The sequence below is a fragment of the Triplophysa dalaica genome, chromosome 10 (genome assembly GCF_015846415.1).
Source record: "Triplophysa dalaica isolate WHDGS20190420 chromosome 10, ASM1584641v1, whole genome shotgun sequence".
Lineage (NCBI taxonomy): Eukaryota > Metazoa > Chordata > Actinopteri > Cypriniformes > Nemacheilidae > Triplophysa > Triplophysa dalaica.
Window position 1 is genome coordinate 18048808 of NC_079551.1, and position 21082 is coordinate 18069889.

At 40.6% G+C, this 21082-nt stretch overlaps 1 protein-coding gene across 2 annotated transcripts in view; it reads left to right on the plus strand.

The window, feature by feature from the left end:
- Nucleotides 1-7633: 7633 nt before the first annotated feature.
- The window catches only part of LOC130430365 (eukaryotic translation initiation factor 4 gamma 3-like), a 41514-nt gene continuing 28065 nt past the window's right edge, over nt 7634-21082 (plus strand). The window contains exons 1-10 of one of the 2 annotated variants that reach the window (XM_056759454.1): nt 7634-7982; nt 9117-9244; nt 9417-9566; nt 9668-9865; nt 9955-10095; nt 19422-19658; nt 19752-19856; nt 19929-20294; nt 20511-20599; nt 20792-21070. In XM_056759454.1, coding sequence (XP_056615432.1) covers nt 9197-9244; nt 9417-9566; nt 9668-9865; nt 9955-10095; nt 19422-19658; nt 19752-19856; nt 19929-20294; nt 20511-20519 — 1254 coding nt within the window. In that variant the 5' untranslated portion in view covers nt 7634-7982; nt 9117-9196 and the 3' untranslated portion in view covers nt 20520-20599; nt 20792-21070. The remainder of the gene's footprint in view (nt 7983-9116; nt 9245-9416; nt 9567-9667; nt 9866-9954; nt 10096-19421; nt 19659-19751; nt 19857-19928; nt 20295-20510; nt 20600-20791; nt 21071-21082) is intronic. The other variant, XM_056759453.1, reaches the window with a different exon arrangement.

A 21082-nucleotide genomic window follows, 5' to 3' on the forward strand; every position in this document is an offset into this window, starting at 1 on the left:
TAGATCACTTAAAAATTGCTAGGGTAAAGCTGCCCCGAATTCCTCATAAAATAAAGCAACCACTGGCCTCACCAGCACCAGTCTCACCAGCAGCACCACTCTCTCCAGCCTCTGACTTTATGGAAGCACCAGCATCCTCCATCCTCTCGGCAGCTCCCGACATAATAGCAACACTCTCCTCTGCAGCACCACTCTCCTCTGCAGCACCACTCTCCTCTGCAGCACCACTCTCCTCTGCAGCACCAAGCTCCTCTGTAGCACCACTCTCCTCTGCAGCACCATTCTCCCATGCAGCACCAAGCTTCTCTGCAGCACCAGGCCCTGTCCAAACAGCACCAAGCTCCTCTGCAGCACCATTCTCCCATGCAGCACCAAGCTTCTCTGCAGCACCAGGCCCTGTCCAAGCAGCACCAAGCTCCTCTGCAGCACCATTCTCCCATGCAGCACCAAGCTTCTCTGCAGCACCAGGCCCTGTCCAAACAGCACCAAGCTCCTCTGCAGCACCATTCTCCCATGCAGCACCAAGCTTCTCTGCAGAACCAGGCCCTGTCCAAGCAGCACCAAGCTCCTCTGCAGCACCATTCTCCCATGCAGCACCAAGCTTCTCTGCAGAACCAGGCCCTGTCCAAGAAGCACCAAGCTCCTCTGCAGCACCATTCTCCCATGCAGCACCAAGCTTCTCTGCAGCACCAGGCCCTGTCCAAGCAGCACCAAGCTCCTCTGCAGCACCAGGCCCTGTCTTAACATCCATCTTACTTGAAAAATGTAAGTAGTACGATCATGAAAAAGTAAGACCTTTTTCAAATCATTTTTTATATAGTGTTGTATAGTTTTGACAATGTTGCATCGTTTCAAAGTAGCTTTAAAGGAAAAAAGAAAAACATTTAAAAGATGGAAGCTTTTTATAAAAGCGTCTGCCAAATGACTAAATGTGAAAGAGATAGAATACAATACAGTACATGTTTTTTTAAAGAGAGAAACAACATTCTATAAAGCAACGCTAAAGAAATATACAGAACCATAAGCTAAATAAATATCACCTTGACTCCTATGATATTTTTTATAATGTATATTTTACAATATAAAGTACCACTGTATTTTTTAGATTTGCATGAGGCATGGGCAGGGAAAGATGTGCATGTACTTCTTTCCAAAGTTGGTCCATACAGACTGTTTTATGACGATATTTTGAAGATTCGTCCCAACAGGGAGCTTGAGAGTGAGGTATCCCTTTTTTGTTATTGTATTACATTACGACTTTCCATTCCCTAATGTCTAGGATTCAAACATTTACAGTTACCACACACTGTATTACAACACAAAGACCTTAAGTCATGCTAGGAAATTCAGCAACACTTCAACAACAAAATAGTTGATAAAAATACAATCTGTCTAACACATAATGCCATTTGTGGGACAATTTGTTTTTATAGGTGATCAATGCATATTTGACAGTTCTTGTTCGGAATTACAACAAGTGCAATGCTGGTGAAGCAGCTGTAATTGACAGCTTTGCGATGAATGCAATCTGGAAGGGAACCTTTGGGAGAATCCGGGTCTGTACTTGATCATAATAATTTCACATTCTGTAAATGATGCAAATATGCACTTTTCAGGTAAAAGTGACTTTGTATTTCTTGTGACCACTTTCAGATTGATCCAATGGCACACACAATTATTGTGGGAATTGTGAATGAGCACCATCATTGGATGTTGGTGGTGAGAACAAGAGCATTGCACAGATCTCACTTCTTTAAGCTCTTTATCTATAGTGATATATACACTCCACAAAATAAGCTATTTATTAAAGAGATAGTTAACCCAAAAATAAAAATTCTGTCATAATTTCCTCTTCTTCAAGTTGTTTCACATCTGTACACATTTCTTTGTTCTGATGATGTAACGTTCACTGATGACAAATAGAAGAGGAAACTAGTTTATCTAGTTTACTAGATAAACTAGAGGGGAAAACAGTCAACGATGAGGGAGCATGGGAAAAGTTCCTTGTTCCAACGTTCTTGGGCACTAAAGGGGAAAACAAGACTAGGGACCGACGAGAATGTCACAGATGAGCACAGAGAAAAGTGAGCACTAGAGAGGGAGTCATTCATGACAGAATTTATTTTTGAGTGAACTATCCCTTTACCTAAATTGGGCTATATTTATACTATATTTAACCCATACATGCCCTAAATTATTAAAATTGATCTACAAAACCCCATACTGTGCAATTTCACTAATATCACTAATACCATGGGTTTCTGCCTAATGTATGTTGTGATTCCATGTCAATAATAAAAGGTTATGTACCCACACGAGAAAAGAACCATTTTCATTGATCCACTTGGAGAAACTGAAACAAAGATCAATAGATGCCTGGAGTCTACAAGGTAAAATTGAAGTATAATGTAGTTGTACTGTCTTTTCTGTTGTTAAATTTTGATGTGTAACAGATTTCACAGATACTATTTCCTTTAGAGCATTCATGAGGAAAAAGGGCTGCAATGTCTCAAGGTGGACATGCAGCAGTCTCCCTCATAGACGTCAGCAAGATGGCTCATCCTGTGGTGTCCTGGCCTTAAAAGTGGGTGTGAAACGCTGTAACCATCAGTAAAAGTCAAAGTCTGGTTTATTGTCAATTCTGCCACATGTAAACTACATACATATAGAGAATTGAAATTGCATTACTCTCAGACCTTTGGTGCACACAGATAACACATATATATATATATATATATATATATATATATTTACAAGCAGGGATATTTAAAAAGAAGAATAAGATAGATAATGGTGGATAGAGTGCAAGACAGTGGAATATACAACAGTTATGTCATAATCCAGCTAAATGAAATTCTCTTGTGGTTTGATACCATTCATAATATTCATTCAGTTTTACAGGTGAATGGAGTCCTTTTTGCTGAGGACTGGTCTGGTTCTCATGTTTTAGCTGAGGTTTTGTGCAGTTGGACATCTAGTGACAAAGTCTTCACAGGCGATTTGTCTTTAAGACTCGTCTAGTTGTCAGTGCTGTTGTGGTCACTTCATTGTTTGAATAAGGATTGTATCCAGGTGACTACAGTGGTCATCTGGACTGGATACAAACTAGATCAAGATGACTACTGTGACATTGGAATAAGAATGAAACAGACGAACAAATATTAGTGTAGATGCCATTCATTCATAAAGTAACAAGTACATTTGGGTGTTATGGGCTATTTTCCTAGTGTTGGTTGGCATAGTGCATGGATTGTGCCATTTTGCTAATCAAACTTCGCTTCAGTTTGCAGAGAACATTTTACAGGGGGAGGTGATAAATATTCACACCTCACAGAAGGCAGTGGACAAGTTGAGACTTGAGATAGCTACTTCCCTCCTCAGAGAATCAGGTCTGTTTATTTTTTTTTGCTCAGCATGTTAATCAATTCATGTTGTTGGTTTTATGCATTTAATAGGCCTATCATAAAAATGCAGCTCTCTGCTAGTGAATTTATTTGTTGAATACTGTTAGTCTTACCAGATGATCTAAGCGGCTTGTGCTTTTATTGTGGGATGGAGGACAAGGGTAAAACACAATGGGTGAGTTATTCACATTACAAAATATACAAAAATATTAAAAAAAATGTACGATTGCAGTAGCAATTACTTCTTTCTACATCATCTATTAATGTATTCATTATTAATGTTGATTTTGTGTAAAAATCTGTGATAACTCTCTATTGAACAAGGTGTGATGTAGGAAGTCCTATTGTAGTCAGATCACAAGATTATGTTGTTGAGAAATTCCAAAATTAAAGGAATAGTAAGAATATAAAAAATCAGTTTATTCAGATATCACCTATTTTTAGAAATACCATATACAGTAATTCAAAACATGTACCACTACATGTCACTGTTTTCCCAGGTTTGCTGTGACGGATGTGAAAGGTGGTACCACCATGATTGTGTACAGAGCCCCCCAGTGGATGTGGATTACTTGTGTCCTGCATGCCAGTAAAAGTGTCCCTTGCTGCAATATTTGTTTTACTACCTGTGCCATGTAGTTTATGTTTAACTTGTATTTGTCGAGGTATCTTGAAAATGTTTCTTTTTCACTTTTCTGACAATGCAAGCCTTGAAGATTTTATCAGTAATATTTTATTTAATTCCTAGATTGTTTCTTTTGTTATCAAGATGTTTTACAGATTTTTTTTTAAATTAAAAACAAAGTAAAAAAAGTTTCTTGTAATAATTTGAACTAAATTGCAATAAATGCTTTGTGTATGCTTTCCCAGAAGAAGAGTTGAGGCGAATATGTTTAAAACCTCCGTCGTCCCATATCACCATACATCTGAGTTTATATTATATTTCACATACAAATTGTAATGTAATCATGAAAAACTATACATTGACGGAAAGATCCAAGACTTGCCGTGATAAGCACCCCCCTCTTAAATATGATTGTGTTTCCCCCAGCATGAAATAAATATGAAAGTATAGTTATAGGACTCATACAGTCTGATGGGGTGAGTTTCATGCTTGAGACAGGTTCCTAGTGGGAGATACGGGAGGGTGCATTTTCTGGCAAACAGTCTTGCCGTGAAAAGCACCCCCCTCTTAAATTTGCTCGTGTTTGCCCCAGCATGAAATAAATATGAAAGTATGGTTATAGGACTCATACAGTCTGATGGGGTGAGTTTCATGCTTGTGACACGTTCCTAGTGGGAGATACGGCAGGGTGCATTTTCTGGCAAACAGTCTTGCCGTGTAAAGCACCCCCCTCTTAAATTTGCTCGTGTTTGCCCCAGCATGAAATAATTATGAAAGTATGGTTATAGGACTCATACAGTCTGATGGGGTGAGTTTCATGCTTGTGACACGTTCCTAGTGGGAGATACGGGAGGGTGCATTTTCTGGCAGAAAGGCTTGCCGTGAAAAGCACCCCCCTTTTAAATTTGCTCGTGTTCACCCCAGAATGTAACTATTATGAAAGTATGGTTATAGGACTCATACAGTCTGATGGGGTGAGTTTCATGCTTGTGACACGTTCCTAGTGGGAGATACGGGAGGGTGCATTTTCTGGCAGAAAGGCTTGCCGTGAAAAGCACCCCCCTTTTAAATTTGCTCGTGTTCACCCCAGAATGTAACTATTATGAAAGTATGGTTATAGGACTCATACAGTCTGATGGGGTGAGTTTCATGCTTGTGACACGTTCCTAGTGGGAGATACGGGAGGGTGCATTTTCTGGCAGAAAGGCTTGCCGTGAAAAGCACCCCCCTTTTAAATTTGCTCGTGTTCACCCCAGAATGTAACTATTATGAAAGTATGGTTATAGGACTCATACAGTCTGATGGGGTGAGTTTCATGCTTGTGACACGTTCCTAGTGGGAGATACGGGAGGGTGCATTTTCTGGCAGAAAGGCTTGCCGTGAAAAGCACCCCCCTTTTAAATTTGCTCGTGTTCACCCCAGAATGTAACTATTATGAAAGTATGGTTATAGGACTCATACAGTCTGATGGGGTGAGTTTCATGCTTGTGACACGTTCCTATAGGGAGACAGGGATTATCAATTTTGTGGCAAACAGGCTTGCCGTGAAAAGCACCCCCCTTTTAAATTTGCTCGTGTTCACCCCAGAATGTAACTATTATGAAAGTATGGTAATAGGACTCATACAGTCTGATGGGGTGAGTTTCATGCTTGTGACACGTTCCTAGTGGGAGATACGGGAGGGTGCATTTTCTGGCAGAAAGGCTTGCCGTGAAAATCACCCCCCTTTTAAATTTGCTCGTGTTCACCCCAGAATGTAACTATTATGAAAGTATGGTTATAGGACTCATACAGTCTGATGGGGTGAGTTTCATGCTTGTGACACGTTCCTAGTGGGAGATACGGGAGGGTGCATTTTCTGGCAGAAAGGCTTGCCGTGAAAAGCACCCCCCTTTTAAATTTGCTCGTGTTCACCCCAGAATGTAACTATTATGAAAGTATGGTTATAGGACTCATACAGTCTGATGGGGTGAGTTTCATGCTTGTGACACGTTCCTAGTGGGAGATACGGGAGGGTGCATTTTCTGGCAGAAAGGCTTGCCGTGAAAAGCACCCCCCTTTTAAATTTGCTCGTGTTCACCCCAGAATGTAACTATTATGAAAGTATGGTTATAGGACTCATACAGTCTGATGGGGTGAGTTTCATGCTTGTGACACGTTCCTAGTGGGAGATACGGGAGGGTGCATTTTCTGGCAGAAAGGCTAGCCGTGAAAAGCACCCCCCTTTTAAATTTGCTTGTGTTCACCCCAGAATGTAACTATTATGAAAGTATGGTTATAGGACTCATACAGTCTGATGGGGTGAGTTTCATGCTTGTGACACGTTCCTAGTGGGATATAAGGGAGGGTGCATTTTCTGGCAGACAGGTGCCTCAGCGTGAAATAAATTAAGAGCTCTTTTCCAAAACGCATTAAGTGCCAAATTTAAAAATAATAGTTTGTCACGCCATTTTGCCGTTTACTAAAACTATTCACTGCTCCATCAATGTTTCATGCCAAATCGCTATATTTCCTTGTTTAAAATGTACTGCAAGATGCAGTTTCTTTCCAAAACGCTATAAGTCCCGAACCTGTTTTTAGTCTAAATGCGATATGTCCTCTGGACCAATCAGAATTCGTTCGTTAGTGGTATTTGTATGTTTTATTTCCAAATTATTTGTTGTATGTGGTGGAAAATATTGAAACATGAAAATATTTATTTTATTTTACCATTTAGTTTGTTACTATTCATTTTATTTGGCTGTTATTTATTTCATGCATTTGCATTTATTTGATTTAAATTAATTTATAGTATGAGTCCCTGATGACATACGTTTCATGTTCTCTTGTTTGTTTGTTTTTAAAAGAAATAAACCAATTTTTTTTAAAAGGATGGATTGTAGCGTTTTGAAAAAAAAAGACTTTAGAATCGACAATATTGTTGTTTCATTTAACAATCGTTGTTTAACATGTTCAGACTGAGCCAACAGACCATTTTAACAGGATAAATTGAATATTAACAAAATATATGGGTCTAGGTTAAAAAATGTCATTTTCATGAAACCTATTAAAATGGATTTATAGCGTTTTGTAAAAGAGCTCTTCAAATATTGCTAGTGGGAGATACGGGAGGGTGCAGACTGGCTCATTTAAATGAGTTGATTTGTCCTGAAAAGCAGTAAACTTGCTATGTGTGCACGTACATTGTTACACAGCAGATGTCACTTTACAAGGTTATTGGCAAAAAAAATCCTGCCAATTCTGGTCCTGATTTGTATTGCTTTATAAAATTATTAAATATTTTTTTATTATAATTGCTTTATAAAATTATAAAATGCCTGATTAGTAATTATGAAACTATGCTACGCGTATGCAGTAACCGTTTTATAAAAGCAATTTAATTTTATAAATGCTTAGAGGGTCTTATTACTGTAATTTTACACACTGAGGGCATCTAGTGGATTTAAACAGCACTGCAGTTTCCGCCTTTTATATTTAGAAGAATTTCAGCAAATGCGCGTTCCCGCGACTGGGGTGCCTTCCACGGCAGGCGTGCTTTTCTCGGCACAACACCGGTTCCCAGTGAATCGATTCCTTGGAATCATTAGCGTACCTGCTTATCGATTCCGCTTATCGGTTCCGCTCGTTGCAAATGTGTCATCATTATAATCACACGCACGCGCTGCGTTGTTTTGGTTACGCAGCAAACATGTCATCGAGGTAGAAGCGATCTAAAGCGTGAATATATTTCACTAGAAAAGACGCCAATGCGGTCATTTGCAACAACTGTAAAAGTTTAATTTCGGCAAAGAGAAGAACTACCTCCAATATGCAGAAACATTTGGCCACACAGCACGCAATTCATTTGCAGGACTGTCGCGTGTTTGATACACTACTACTTAGCGACAGAGCAACAACAAGTGAGTCAAGCAGCAGCGGAGCTAACGAGACGCCATCTTCTATTAATGCCGAAGGTAACTTCTCTATTTAGTTCATGTGAGCGCTAGAGATGCGCGGATAAGCTAATGTCACCCGCATCTGCTGCTTCAAATAAATGATCCACCCCGATCGTCACTTTAAATACTCAGGAAATGTTACTGATTTTTACGGTTTACTGTCTGGCTTTCATAAACATACATTGCCTCACAGTCGCTGCATATTACATACTCAGCACTTGATTCATCCTTGTTAAGCCAGTTCGTTAAAACGCTCCCACACGGTACTTTTCTTTCTTTCCAATTTTTTTTGTTGTAATTCTCCCTTTTTAAACTTCTCTCGGATCTGTTTTGACTCCATTTCGGCTTTAAGAGACCATCCCTACGCCACTCGCGCATTTCTTTGAAATTACTGCAAAATAGCGCCTGATTTAAAATGCATTTAAAACGTATAATCACTAGTGAGCGCCATTTCATTGTGTATGTCAGTCGAGTTGAATTTTGCTTCTTCCTTGACTGTTTAGTCTTTGTTTTTAGTTTTTATGGCACTTAAAGGCACTTAAATGGCAGTTTTATTCTATTTTTTTGTCTGGACCAATGATGAATTTGAAAAATTCTATAGGTCCCTGGACTTAACTTTGTAGCCTACTTTTAGGTTTGTTCTGAGGTTGCTACACATGATTTGTGTATACTCTGAGTATGTGCTGTGTTCTTATCAGATATTAAAGCGAGTTAATACAAACAAACAAATTTATAGGCTACTTATTCCCTCATCCAAGGAGAATCGATAAGAGAATCGATAAGGAATCGGATCGATAAGCAATATCGATAATGGAATCGGAATCGTTAAATTCTTATCAATTCCCATCCCTAACAGTTACTGGATTGATGTTATGTAATGTCGGTGGTTGCTAAGTAACGTTACAGACAATTGAATTCGCGCGTCCTGTGTACGTCATAGACGAACTCACTCGTATCTGGTCAAACGTTTGGCAAGTTGAAATACCTCTTCAATATTTTATGTATTTTGTTTAATTTAACGTATGTATTTTGATCAATTACAATTATTTTTAAGTGTTCCTCGGTTAAGATCATAATTATATTTAAGTACACTTTAACCGTCCCTTCATCTCCAAGATCCATAGATGTTTTCTTTCTTGTTGTCTCTCACAGTTTGCGAGTACAGTAACACGTGACTCTACATTACTTGCATCACTTTCTCAAAGCGATTTATTGTCGACATCATGTGACACATGTTCAGTCTTTTGATGTCTAGAAGACCATCAAGCAGCGGATCACTGGTTTGTCTTTGTCTTATTTGAAACATCTATTTAAAATCTATTCTTATGTATTTCAATAGCTACTTTAATCTGAAAGCAGTTTAATAGTCGTTTAACTTATAAACAAAAGTGATGTGTATTAAGATATAAGCATATAAGTTATCAAGTTAAGTGATTCTGTCTCTTTTCTCAGGACAATGAAGTGCACCGACAACCTGCACGCAAAATTCTCAATGTTCAGCTGGATAAAGACGTCCAGCTAAACAAGTCGTCTCTTGATTGGAGGCCCAGCGTCAACAAAGAGGTGACAAGCAGTCAAGTTTCAAAGGACAAGAAAACTGAGGTGTGTTTAATCACTTTGACTCAAATATGCATCTCATTCAGTCTTTGTTAAATTTAATTAATTTCTATCTTGAAATAATGTTTCATGTGTGTTTTATGTAGGAAATTGTGTGGAGCTTCAGGAGCATCCTCAACAAGTTGACCGTCGAGAAGTTTTACCAGCTGATGGTGAAGGTGAATAAGCTGCAGATCAACACGATTGTGCGTATCAGGCATGTCGCCGAGCTGGTGCGTGAGAATGCCATCTCTGGGCCCAGCTTCTCTGTCATGTACAGCAGTATGTGCAGAAATATGGCAAACGTGAGTCATTTTTTTATACTATTTCATAAAATAGCCTTTGACATACATATGTAGGTCCAGCTGAAAACTTTTTTTTTGTGTGTTGTTAGTTGAAAGACTCCTCCAAACCATCCAAACCAAGGTCGTCCTTCAAGTCAATTCTGCTCCGATTCTACTTAGAGCAGATTGCCAAAGACCAAGAAAAAGAGAACAGCTTTGCCATCAAACAGAAGGAGATGGAGGCTGCACCAGTAAGTGTTTCAGTACTCAAAAAATATTTTTTCATCAAATATAATATTTAGAAACCTTCTAAAGATGTCGTAGGTATTAGACAAATGGTTTTATTTCTTGCTTTCCTTCAGGCTGGCGAACAGAAAACCAAGAGACCAAGGCGAAAGCTAGAAGATGCTCCATTGGAAACGTCAACTTCATCGGTGGCTCTTCAAACAGAAAATGTTGAAGGAGACCATCATAAAAGAGTGTCTCACCAAATCATTGAAACCACACGACGATGAGACACTTGAGTCCCTCTGCAAGCTGCTCACCACCGTGGGTAAAGAACTGGATGTCGGGGAAGGAAAGGTAAAGGTTTATGTGTTTGGTTGTGTGTCCGCAAAACAACATAATGATGTATTTATTGATGCTTGTGGATGTTTTTGACTCTTGGGTTTCTTTTTAGATTAAAATGGACGAGTACATTCACCAGATGGAAACGTTGGTGAAGGAGCGCAAAACATCTACGCGGATCCGTTTCATGATGGAGGAAGTCATAGACCTCAGACTTGTGAGTTGTGAAAGATTCTCACTTTGCCGATATTGAAAAATATATTTTAATCACAGTAATATTTTTTAAGAATGTATGGGTACCACGAAGGGCAAATCTGGGTCCCAAGACCATCACCCAGATCCATGAGGAGGCTAAGAGGGAAGAGGAAATAGAACAGCAGAAAGTCAGCCTTCCACTGTTCAAGGAGTTGAAGAAAGAAGATGAAAGCCCCATCTCATTAAGACCACAGAGTCCATCGTTCTTCTCTCCGGCACCAATAAAGAGGGAAAAACAACCAGAGCTCCCCCGGATCTCATCTCCAGCCCTATCTGAGGATTCTGGTTTGGGGGAAGCGATTCCAGAGCTTCCCCTGTCCCAGATCCCACCCTCAGCCTCATCCCAATCTGAAGAGTCTCCGGAGACTCCAGTATCCGGTCATGTATGTTTTAAATTCTGTAGGTGCTTCCAGCGAAATCTGTGCAGAGGAAGGATAGTCATGACTTCCTGTTGATCAAGGCAATGCCATCATGTCTGCCAAGCCAGCGGGTCTTCCAAAGTACCCCATCATTTTGGAAAAGGTCAGTCTCTGTTACATCATGTCCTGCTCTAACATATCAAATAACCAGGTGTTCTCTTGAGACAACTTTGAATATTTAACTATTAGAAAAATTACCAGATGTTGTGATGTAAAATAACCTGATAGTAAACTGATTTCAATATTGTCTGCTCTGTGATTGGCTGTTTTAACAGATGAATGAAAACAGGCTGCCAGTGGGTCCAAGCATCGCTAGAAGACCCCAGCCTAAAATTCCATCAAGCAGCGGATCACTGGTTTGTCTTTGTCTTATTTGAAACATCTATTTAAAATCTATTCTTATATAATTTTTGTAGGAGCCGCATTTGAGTTTGTTTTTGGTTCCATAATTTACTTATAGTTTTCTTTTCTATTGAATTCTGGTAGTACACCTTCTAAAAAGCCAGGGGGCCCGCCACCCTATAAGTTGGAGCAGGTAGCGCATGATTGGGGAGAAGAAGTGCCAGCAGATACAGTCTTTGACCTCGGCCCGGATCTGCAATACCGGAAAGCTTGGCTTATACTCTTGGCAAAGCGCTACAGAGGAATACTTAAAGACATTTAAAACAGTTCTCATTTTTTGTTTAGTCTTTTACTCCATCTATTTTACAGTAAACATCGACAAACATTCAACTACAAACAGTCTTGGAATTTATTGGATTCGGGCTGTGAGTCTGACCCTGCACTCACATTCTCCCGGTGGTCGAAAACAGTAACAGGGGGTTACAGGAAAAACTCAACGTTGTTTTTGCCACTACATTTCGTCAAAGACTTTCTGTGAATTCGTCAAAGACTCCTGTGAATTCGTCAAAGACTTGCTGTGAATTCGTCAAAGACTTGCTGTGAATTCGTCAAAGACTTTCTGTGAATTCGTCAAAGACTTTCTGTGAATTCGTCAAAGACTTGCTGTGAATTCGTCAAAGACTTGCTGTGAATTCGTCAAAGACTTGCTGTGAATTCGTCAAAGACTTGCTGTGAATTCGTCAAAGACTGGCTGTGAATTCGTCAAAGGCGGATTTATGTTGAAACTACGCGATATGAAGATGAAGGAAACGTCGATCTAAGCGTGGTAAGCCAAACAAAGAAACACTTCAGTGGAGGTATGTGTTTTCAAAGTGAATATTATTAGAAGGATATAGAAATGAATTTCACTGCAGATTTTTGAGTTGATGAACTGTGACAAAAAATCAAGATCGGGGAAAGCACAGCCTAATTGGAACAAATGAAATGCAACGATATGTTGATCTTTGCAAAGAATACGAACTGTTTTCTACATTTTTGAAAACATTTTTGAAGCAAAGTAAATATTCTCAGTGATTTTTTCGAAGTTTATTTTTTATTTTTGAGAATAATGGCTGATTCCAACGAAGAAGAAACAACTCCTGTTAAAGACATGAGTGAAATTGTCGCGCAATTGCGCTCATCTAGAGGAGGAAAAATGTCACATGTAACAAGGAGAATCAACATTGTGAAAGATTTAATGACTGATCCGGAATTTCTTGATGAAGTTAAACAAAACATGATTAAGTTTAATGAATTTCTTGAAGAGTTTAAGGCCTTGCACGCCTCCTATAGTGAGGTGTTGGATGAAGAAGCAAATCAAGAAGACCACGAGACATGGTATCAGCCTAGATGTGTACAGATAACGGCTTTTATGGATAACGTTGAAAATTGGATTTCAGGCATAGAAAACCCAGATTCCCAAGCCACAGTTGAAGTCTCCTCTTCTGTCACCCAAGTAGAAGATGAAGGTACTGATACTGATGCACAATCATTTAGATCACAGACATCATCTGTATCATTGCGCATTAGTGCAGAGGCAGAGAGAGTAGCTTTAATGGCTAAAGCTGCAAAGTTGCAAGAAAGGCATGCAATTGAGGAGCAGGAGCATATTCTAAGAAAAAGGAGAGAATCTTTAGAGTTGCATTCTGAAATTGAAGCCACTACTGCAAAAATTAATTATCTGAAAGAAGCAGAACAAGGAATGTATAAACCTGCTCATTCTGATGTAACAGTTCAGATGCCCTCATTAGGAGCAGAAGCAGATGAAGTGAAGACAAAATCAACAGTGACACATTTACCATTGGATGAAAGGCTTGATGGCTCTCTTTGTTTACATGACAGGACTTCCCCAGTAGTAAAAAGCAAGCCAGGGGTTCAGGTTCAATTTCCTCTTCTTAATTTAGGCCCAGAAAGGCATCACAGCAGATCTGTCTTCCAGCCCAGGGCTAGCCAGCAAGTAGTACAACAGTCCTCTGCGTACAGTATTCCCCCTGTCATTCCCCAGTCACTTGCAAGTTCAGCCACAGCCATTCAGTCCACTGTACCTCAACGGCAAATTCCTACACCCAATACAGCACAGGAAAGCCATATGATCAAAATTCTGGAAAAGCAGAATGAATTAACAAGGATTCTTATGAAACAGCAACTTCTCTCTACACTACCGCAAGGTAGCATTCCACTCTTTGATGGACAAGTTCTTGAGTACAAGTCATTCATTCACTCCTTTGAAAATATGGTGGAAAGCAAAACTAATAACAATAAGGATAGATTGCAGTTTCTTATTCAATATACTAGAGGCTCGGCACAAAGGCTTGTCAAGAGCTGTGAGTACTTGTCACAAGATAGAGGCTATCCGAGAGCAAAGGAGTTGCTAAAGGAAAACTTTGGACAGGAATACAAGATCTCTTGTGCTTACTTGAAAAAGCCCTATCCTGGTCCCAAATAAAATCTGAGGATTTTAAATCACTACAGGATTATGCCATGTTTATTAGGAGCTGCTGCAATGCTATGGAGGAAATGGAATATATGGAGGAGCTGGATACAGTATCCAATATGAGAAGCATTGTGCTCAAGCTACCATACACAGCTTCGGGAGAGATGGCGTAACAAGGCCTATGAGCTACAGGAACAACGTAGAGGTAGGGTAAGAATTTTAGATTTAGTCTGCTTTATTGAACGACAAGCTCGCATAGCAGCTGATCCAGTATTTGGTGATCTTCAAGATCAATCGGCCAGTAGAGGAAAGGCTAGATCCCCAGTCAAATCACAGGCCTCGAAGTCATCTGGCAGTAGTTTTGCCACTAGTATAGCTATTGGCCAAAAGCAGATGAAGTTTGATCTTTCTTGCCCCTTCTGTAGCTCAAGACACACATTGGACTTGTGTGAAGATTTTTTAAAGATAAACCATAGAGACAAGCTCAGTTTTATAAAGACCAAAGGCATATGCTTTGGATGTCTCTCCACAGGCCACATTAGCAAAGACTGCAAAAGCCGTCTCAGCTGTAAAGTATGTAAGCAAGCTCACCCTAGTGTCCTACATATTAAGGCCAAAGATAGTATCATTAAAAAGGCAGAAAGATCCTCCGATGTTACAGGCAGTGCATCAGCAGGGTTATGTGGTCATATAGGGGCCGGAGACCAAGAGAGTGTGCTGTCCATTGTCCCAGTTCAGGTTAAGGCAGCTAAGGGCAGCCAAGTCTTACAAATGTATGCTCTCCTGGACCCTGGATCCTCCGCTACCTTCTGCTCAGAGGATCTTATGATTCGGCTCAATCTGAAGGGTAGAAAAACTCAAATTCTTCTACGCACAATGAATCAAGAAAAAACTGTTCCAACTCATGTCGTATCTGAAGTGGAAGTTGCAGCACTGGACAGCAATAACTTCTTACCTCTTCCTGATCTCTTCACTCAAAAAGAAATGCCAGTTACCAATAACAGCATTCCAAAGCAGAAAGACTTAGCACAATGGAAGTATCTAAGTCGAGTCAAACTTCCCAACATTAATTCAAAGGTGGAGCTGTTGATTGGCACAAATGCTCCAAAGTGTATAGAACCGTGGGAGGTTGTTAATAGTCAAGGTGGGGGCCCCTACGCAGTTAGAACCTTATTGGGATGGGTTGTAAACGGGCCATTGAGAAGTGCTGATTGCAGTTCATAGAGTGTGACTGTGAATAGGATATCGGTTGCAAGTCTAGAACAGCTTCTGATCACACAGTATAATCAGGATTTCAATGAGGTAGCATCTGAGGAGAAGACCGAAATGTCAATTGAGGACAGAAGGTTTTTAGAGATACCCAATGAGGCATTCTTACAAGATGGATATTACTATCTGAAGTTGCCCTTTAGGAAAACTGATGTCAGTATGCCTAACTATCGGCAAGTAGCAGAACAGCGCCTCCAAACTCTAAAAAGGAAAATGAAAAAAGATGGACAATACAAACAAGAATGTTACTTTTATCAATGACATCTTTGAAAATCATTATGCAGAGGAGGTCCCAGAGGAAGAACTCACACAGGTACCTGGAAAGGTATGGTATATACCACACCACGGAGTGTACCACCTTAAAAAAAGGAAACTTAGAGTGGTGTTTGATTGTGCAGCTACTTACAAAGGTGTATCCCTCAACACAGAGCTACTACAGGGTCCTGATCTGACTAATTCTCTTGTTGGAGTCATTTGGAGATTCCGCAAAGAACCCATTGGAATTCTGGCTGACGTTAAGTCAATGTTCCATCAGGTGGGAGTAGAGAAATCAGGTGTGGACTACTTGCGCTTCCTGTGGTGGCCACAGGGTGACACCAGTCAAACCTCAAAGGAATACCGTATGCTTGTGCACATATTTGGTGCAGTGTCCTCCCCAAGTTGTGCAAGTTTTGCATTACGAAAAACTGCTGATGACAATGAAAGCTGTTTTCCCCTTCACGTAGCTGAAACAATCCGGCACAACTTTTATGTGGATGATTGTGTTAAGTCCGTGGCTGAAGAGTCTAAAGCCATCCAGCTAGTAAAAGACCTCACCGCACTGTTACAAAGGTGGATTCCAGCTGACTCAATGGGTTAGCAATAATCGGGCAGTTCTAGCATCCATTCCAAAAGAAAAATGGGCAAAAGAAATTAAAACACTGGATCTTGACAAAGACAGCCTACCAATAGAAAGAGCCCTGGGATTGCAGTGGTGTGTGGACTTGACCATTTCCAGTTTAACATCAATTTAAACCAGAAGCCACATACCCGCAGAGGAATACTTTCTGTTGTAAGTTCCATTTTTGATCCCCTCGGTTTTCTTGCTCCTCTCATTCTCCCAGCCAAGAAATTGCTACAGGAGCTCTGTCAGAGAGGCTTTGGATGGGACGAACCTTTGCCCCAAGTGTTAGTAGACAGGTGGGAAGGATGGACAAACAGTTTAGAAAGAATAAAAGGCTTCAGTGTTGCACGTTGTTTGAAACCAAAAGACTATGGAACAACAAAGTGTGCAGAACTACACCACTTTTCTGATGCCAGTGAGAATGGCTATGGCTCAGTGAGCTACATAAGACAAGCTAATGAACAGGACATTGTACATGTCACTTTTCTCATGGGAAAGTCCAGAGTCCTTCCTTTAAAGAACATCACAATACCACATCTGGAGCTAGCCGCCGCAGCATTGTTGGTAAAGGTGGACAAAATGCTAAGGAGAGAACTACATCTAACATTAAAGCCCTCGGTTTTCTGGACCGACAGCCAAACCGTACTGAAGTACATTAGAAGTGATACTGCAAGATTTAAAACGTATGTAGCAAACAGGCTCTATCTTATTCGGGATAACTCGGAGCTGTCTCAATGGAGATACGCAAGAAGTAAAGACAATCCAGCTGATGATTCCTCAAGAGGATTGAGTGCAGGCAAATTCATGGAACAAAGGAGGTGGATGCATGGCCCAGAGTTCCTATGGAAACCTGAGGAAAGTTGGTTAGAGGTGGAGGCATTGGGCTCAGTGTTACAGGATGATCCAGAGGTCAGGAGAAACACTACTGTTTTTATAACAGTGGTGAACACTGAAACACCCACAGACCAGCTTATTTCATACTTTCCAAATTGGATTAGGCTACTTAAAGCAGTGGCATGGTACATCAAACTAAAAAAGGCCTTGATACTGAGAATCAAAAAACAAAAGGACTTTCCATCGTATCAAGTTATTACCCGCTCCCACAGCCAAAAGGTGAGCCCAGAACTTGAGGTTCTCAGGGCCAAACCCGGTGGACAGCTCCTCTCAGTGGAAGATCTCTTACAGGCAGAAAGGTCAGTTATCTCTTATGTTCAGAGGCAAGCATTCCCTGATGAAACTAAACACGACTGTAGTGAAGAAGAACCTGAATGTTGGAGATCTTGTTCTAGTGGTTGACCCCACTGCTCCTAGAGGATCATGGCCATTAGGAAGAGTTCTAGAGACTAAGCCTGATCGAAAGGGGCTGGTCCGATCCGTGAAGCTCCAGACACAGACTTCAATCCTTGATAGACCCATTACCAAGCTGTGCCGAATTCTGGAGACTGAAGAGTGTCCGGTGCCTCCTAAAGATCACCAATAAGGGATGTAATGCATAAATACATATTTTTCTAAAAACATTAAGAGATTGTTTATTTCTGGCTCCTTTTTTGTATTTATTTTAAATAATTGGTTCTATAGAGAACAATTAGGGGCCGGTGTGTAGGAGCCGCATTTGAGTTTGTTTTTGGTTCCATAATTTACTTATAGTTTTCTTTTCTATTGAATTCTGGTAGTACACCTTCTAAAAAGCCAGGGGGCGCGCCACCCTATTAGTTGGAGCAGGTAGCGCATGATTGGGGAGAAGAAGTGCCAGCAGATACAGTCTTTGACCTCGGCCCGGATCTGCAATACCGGAAAGCTTGGCTTATACGAGAAAGCGCTACACAGGAATACTTAAAGACATTTAAAACAGTTCTCATTTTTGTTTAGTCTTTTACTCCATCTATTTTACAATAAACATTGACAAACATTCAACTACAAACACTCTTGGAATTTATTGGATTCGGGCTGTGAGTCTGACCCTGCACTCGCATTCTCCCGGTGGTCGAAAACAGTAACAGGGGGTTACAGGAAAAACCCAACATTGTTTTTGCCGCTACATTTCAATAGCTACTTTAAACTGAAAACAGTATTATAGTCGTTTAACTTATAAAAAAAGGTGATGAGTATTAAGAAGCTCTTGTTTAAGTTACCCAGAGTTAAATGATTCTGTCTCTTTTCTCAGGACAATGAAGTGCACTGACTACCTGCACACAAAATTCTCAATGTTCAGCTGGATAAAGACGTCCAGCTAAACAAGTCAGCATTTGCTTGGAGGCCCAGGATCCATAAAGAGGTGACAAGCAGTCAAGTTTCGAAGGACAAGAAAACTGAGGTGTGTTTAATCACTTTGACTCAAATATGCATCTCATTCAGTCTTCCATCCATCCTTTTTCTACCGCTTATCCGAACTACCTCGGGTCACGGGGAGCCTGCGCCTATCTCAGGAGTCATCGGGCATCAAGGCAGGATACACCCTGGATGGAGTACCAACCCATCGCAGGGCACACACACTCACTCATTCACTCACGCACTCACACCCTACGGACAATTTTTCCAGAGATGCCAATCAACCTACCATGCATGTCTTTGGACCAGGGGAGGAAACCGGAGTACCCGGAGGAAACCCCCGAGGCACGGGGAGAACATGCAAACTCCACACACACAAGTCGGAAGCGGGAATCGAACCCCCAACCTTGGAGGTGTGAGGCGAACGTGCTAACCACTAAGCCACCGTGCCCCCCTCATTCAGTCTTTGTTTAATTTAATTAATTTCTATCTTGAAATAATGTTTCATGTGTGTTTTATGTAGGAACTTGTTTGGAGCTTCAGGAGCATCCTCAACAAGTTGACCCCCGAGAAGTTTTACCAGCTGATGGTGAAGGTGAATGAGCTGCAGATCAACACGCTGGAGCGTATCAGGCATGGCGCCGAGCTGGTGCATGAGAAAGCCATCTCTGAGCCCAGCTTCTCTGTCATGTACAGCAGTATGTGCAGAAATATGGCAAAAGTGAGTCATTTTTTATACTATTTCATAAAATAGCCTTTGACATACATATGTTGGTCCAGCTGAAAACTTTTTTTTTTGTGTAATGTTAGTTGAAAGACCCCTCAAAACCATCCAAACCAAGGTCGTCCTTCAAGTCAATTCTGCTCCGATTCTGCTTAGAGCAGATTGACAAAGACCAAGAAAAAGAGAACAGCTTTGCCATCAAACAGAAGGAGATGGAGGCTGCACCAGAAAGTGTTTCAATACTCCAAAAATACCTTTTCATCAAATATAATATTTAGAAACCTTCTAAAGATGTCGTAGTTAGACAAAATGGTTTAACAAGGTATTTTAATGAAATTATTGTTGAAATTAATTTTATATTTCTTACTTTTCTTCAGGCTGGCGAACAGGAAATACTTAGACAAGAGCTTGCAGTGGCCAAGGCGAAAGCTACAAGATGCTCCATTGAAAACGTCAACTTCATTGGGGAGCTCTTCAAACAGAAAATGTTGAAGGAGACCAGCATAAAAGAGTGTCTCACCAAATCATTGAAACAACACGACGATGAGACACTTGAGTCCCTCTGTAAGCTGCTCACCACCGTGGGTAAAGAACTGGATGTCGGGGAAGGAAAGGTAAAGGTTTATGTGTTTGGTTGTGTGTCCGCAAAACAACATAATGATGTATTTATTGATGCTTGTGGATGTTTTTCTTGGGTTTCTTTTTAGATCAAAATGGACAAGTACATTCACCAGATAGAAACGTTGGTGAAGGAGCGCGAAACATCAACGCGGATCCGTTTCATGATGCAGGACGTCATAGACCTCAGACTTGTGAGTTGTGTAAGATTCTCACTTTGCCAATATTGAAATATATATTTTTAATCACAGTTATGTTCTCTTTAGAATGTATGGGTACCACAAAGGGCAAATCTGGTTCCCAAGACCATCACCCAGATCCATGAGGAGGCTAAGAGGGAAAAGGAGATGGAACAGCAGAAAGTCAGCCTTCCGCTGTTCAAGGAGTTGAAGAAAGAAGATGAAAGCCCCATCTCATTAAGACCACAGAGTCCATCGTTCTTCTCTCCGGCACCAATAAAGAGGGAAAAACAACCAGAGCTGCCCCGGATCTCATCTCCAGCCCTATCTGAGGATTCTTGTTTGAGGGAAGCGATACCAGAGCTTCCCCTGTCCCAGATCCCACCTTCAGCCTCATCCCAATCTGAAGAGTCTCCGGAGAACCTTCAGGACCCAGAGGAGAAAAATCTAGAGGTGTGTTTATTCACATTGAATTGAATCACATTTCAATCGTCATTTGGTTAGCTTTATTTATTTGTTCTAGCAGATGAAATATATTTTTGCTCCTATAATGGAACAGTTTCTAAATCTATTATTTCCTGGAAAACTGACTGGAAATATATATCACTGGAATTCTATACTCCAATATCTTGAACATCGTTCATTAAGATGTTTGTGTTTTTATGCAAGGACTTCTAGGGGATGTCAGGGCTATGAGCATTTACACAGAACCCAGCTCATCCGGCTCATACACCAGCATGTGCAGAAGTTTAGCCATGGTCAGTCTTTTGTTTATGAGGATATATAATGATTTCATGGATTAGCCTACAGACTTTGGGTATATATGTTCAGTGTGTCATTGGACTGCTAAACATTTTCTAAAACTGCTTTTGAAATTTTATGCCGCTTTAGACTGTTTTTCTGTAGTAAAACGTCAGATCCCGGTCTGAATATCTTTTTTGTGTTTATAGATGAGAGTTCCTATGAAGAATAAGCCCTATATAGATGTGATCTTCAAATCTCTCCTGCTCCAGTTCTGTTGGAAGCAGATTGAAACGGACCAGGACGTAAAATGCTTAGTTAACAGCATCAAGTTCTTCATTGAGCTCTTCAAACAGAAGCTACTGACAAAGGCCTTTATGCAAGAGTGTGTTGTGAAATTGCTAAAACAACAAGAAGGCAAGACACTCGAGTGCCTATGTCACCTCCTCACCAGCGTGGGTAATGAGATGGATGTTGGGGAAGCAAAGGTAAGCGACAGA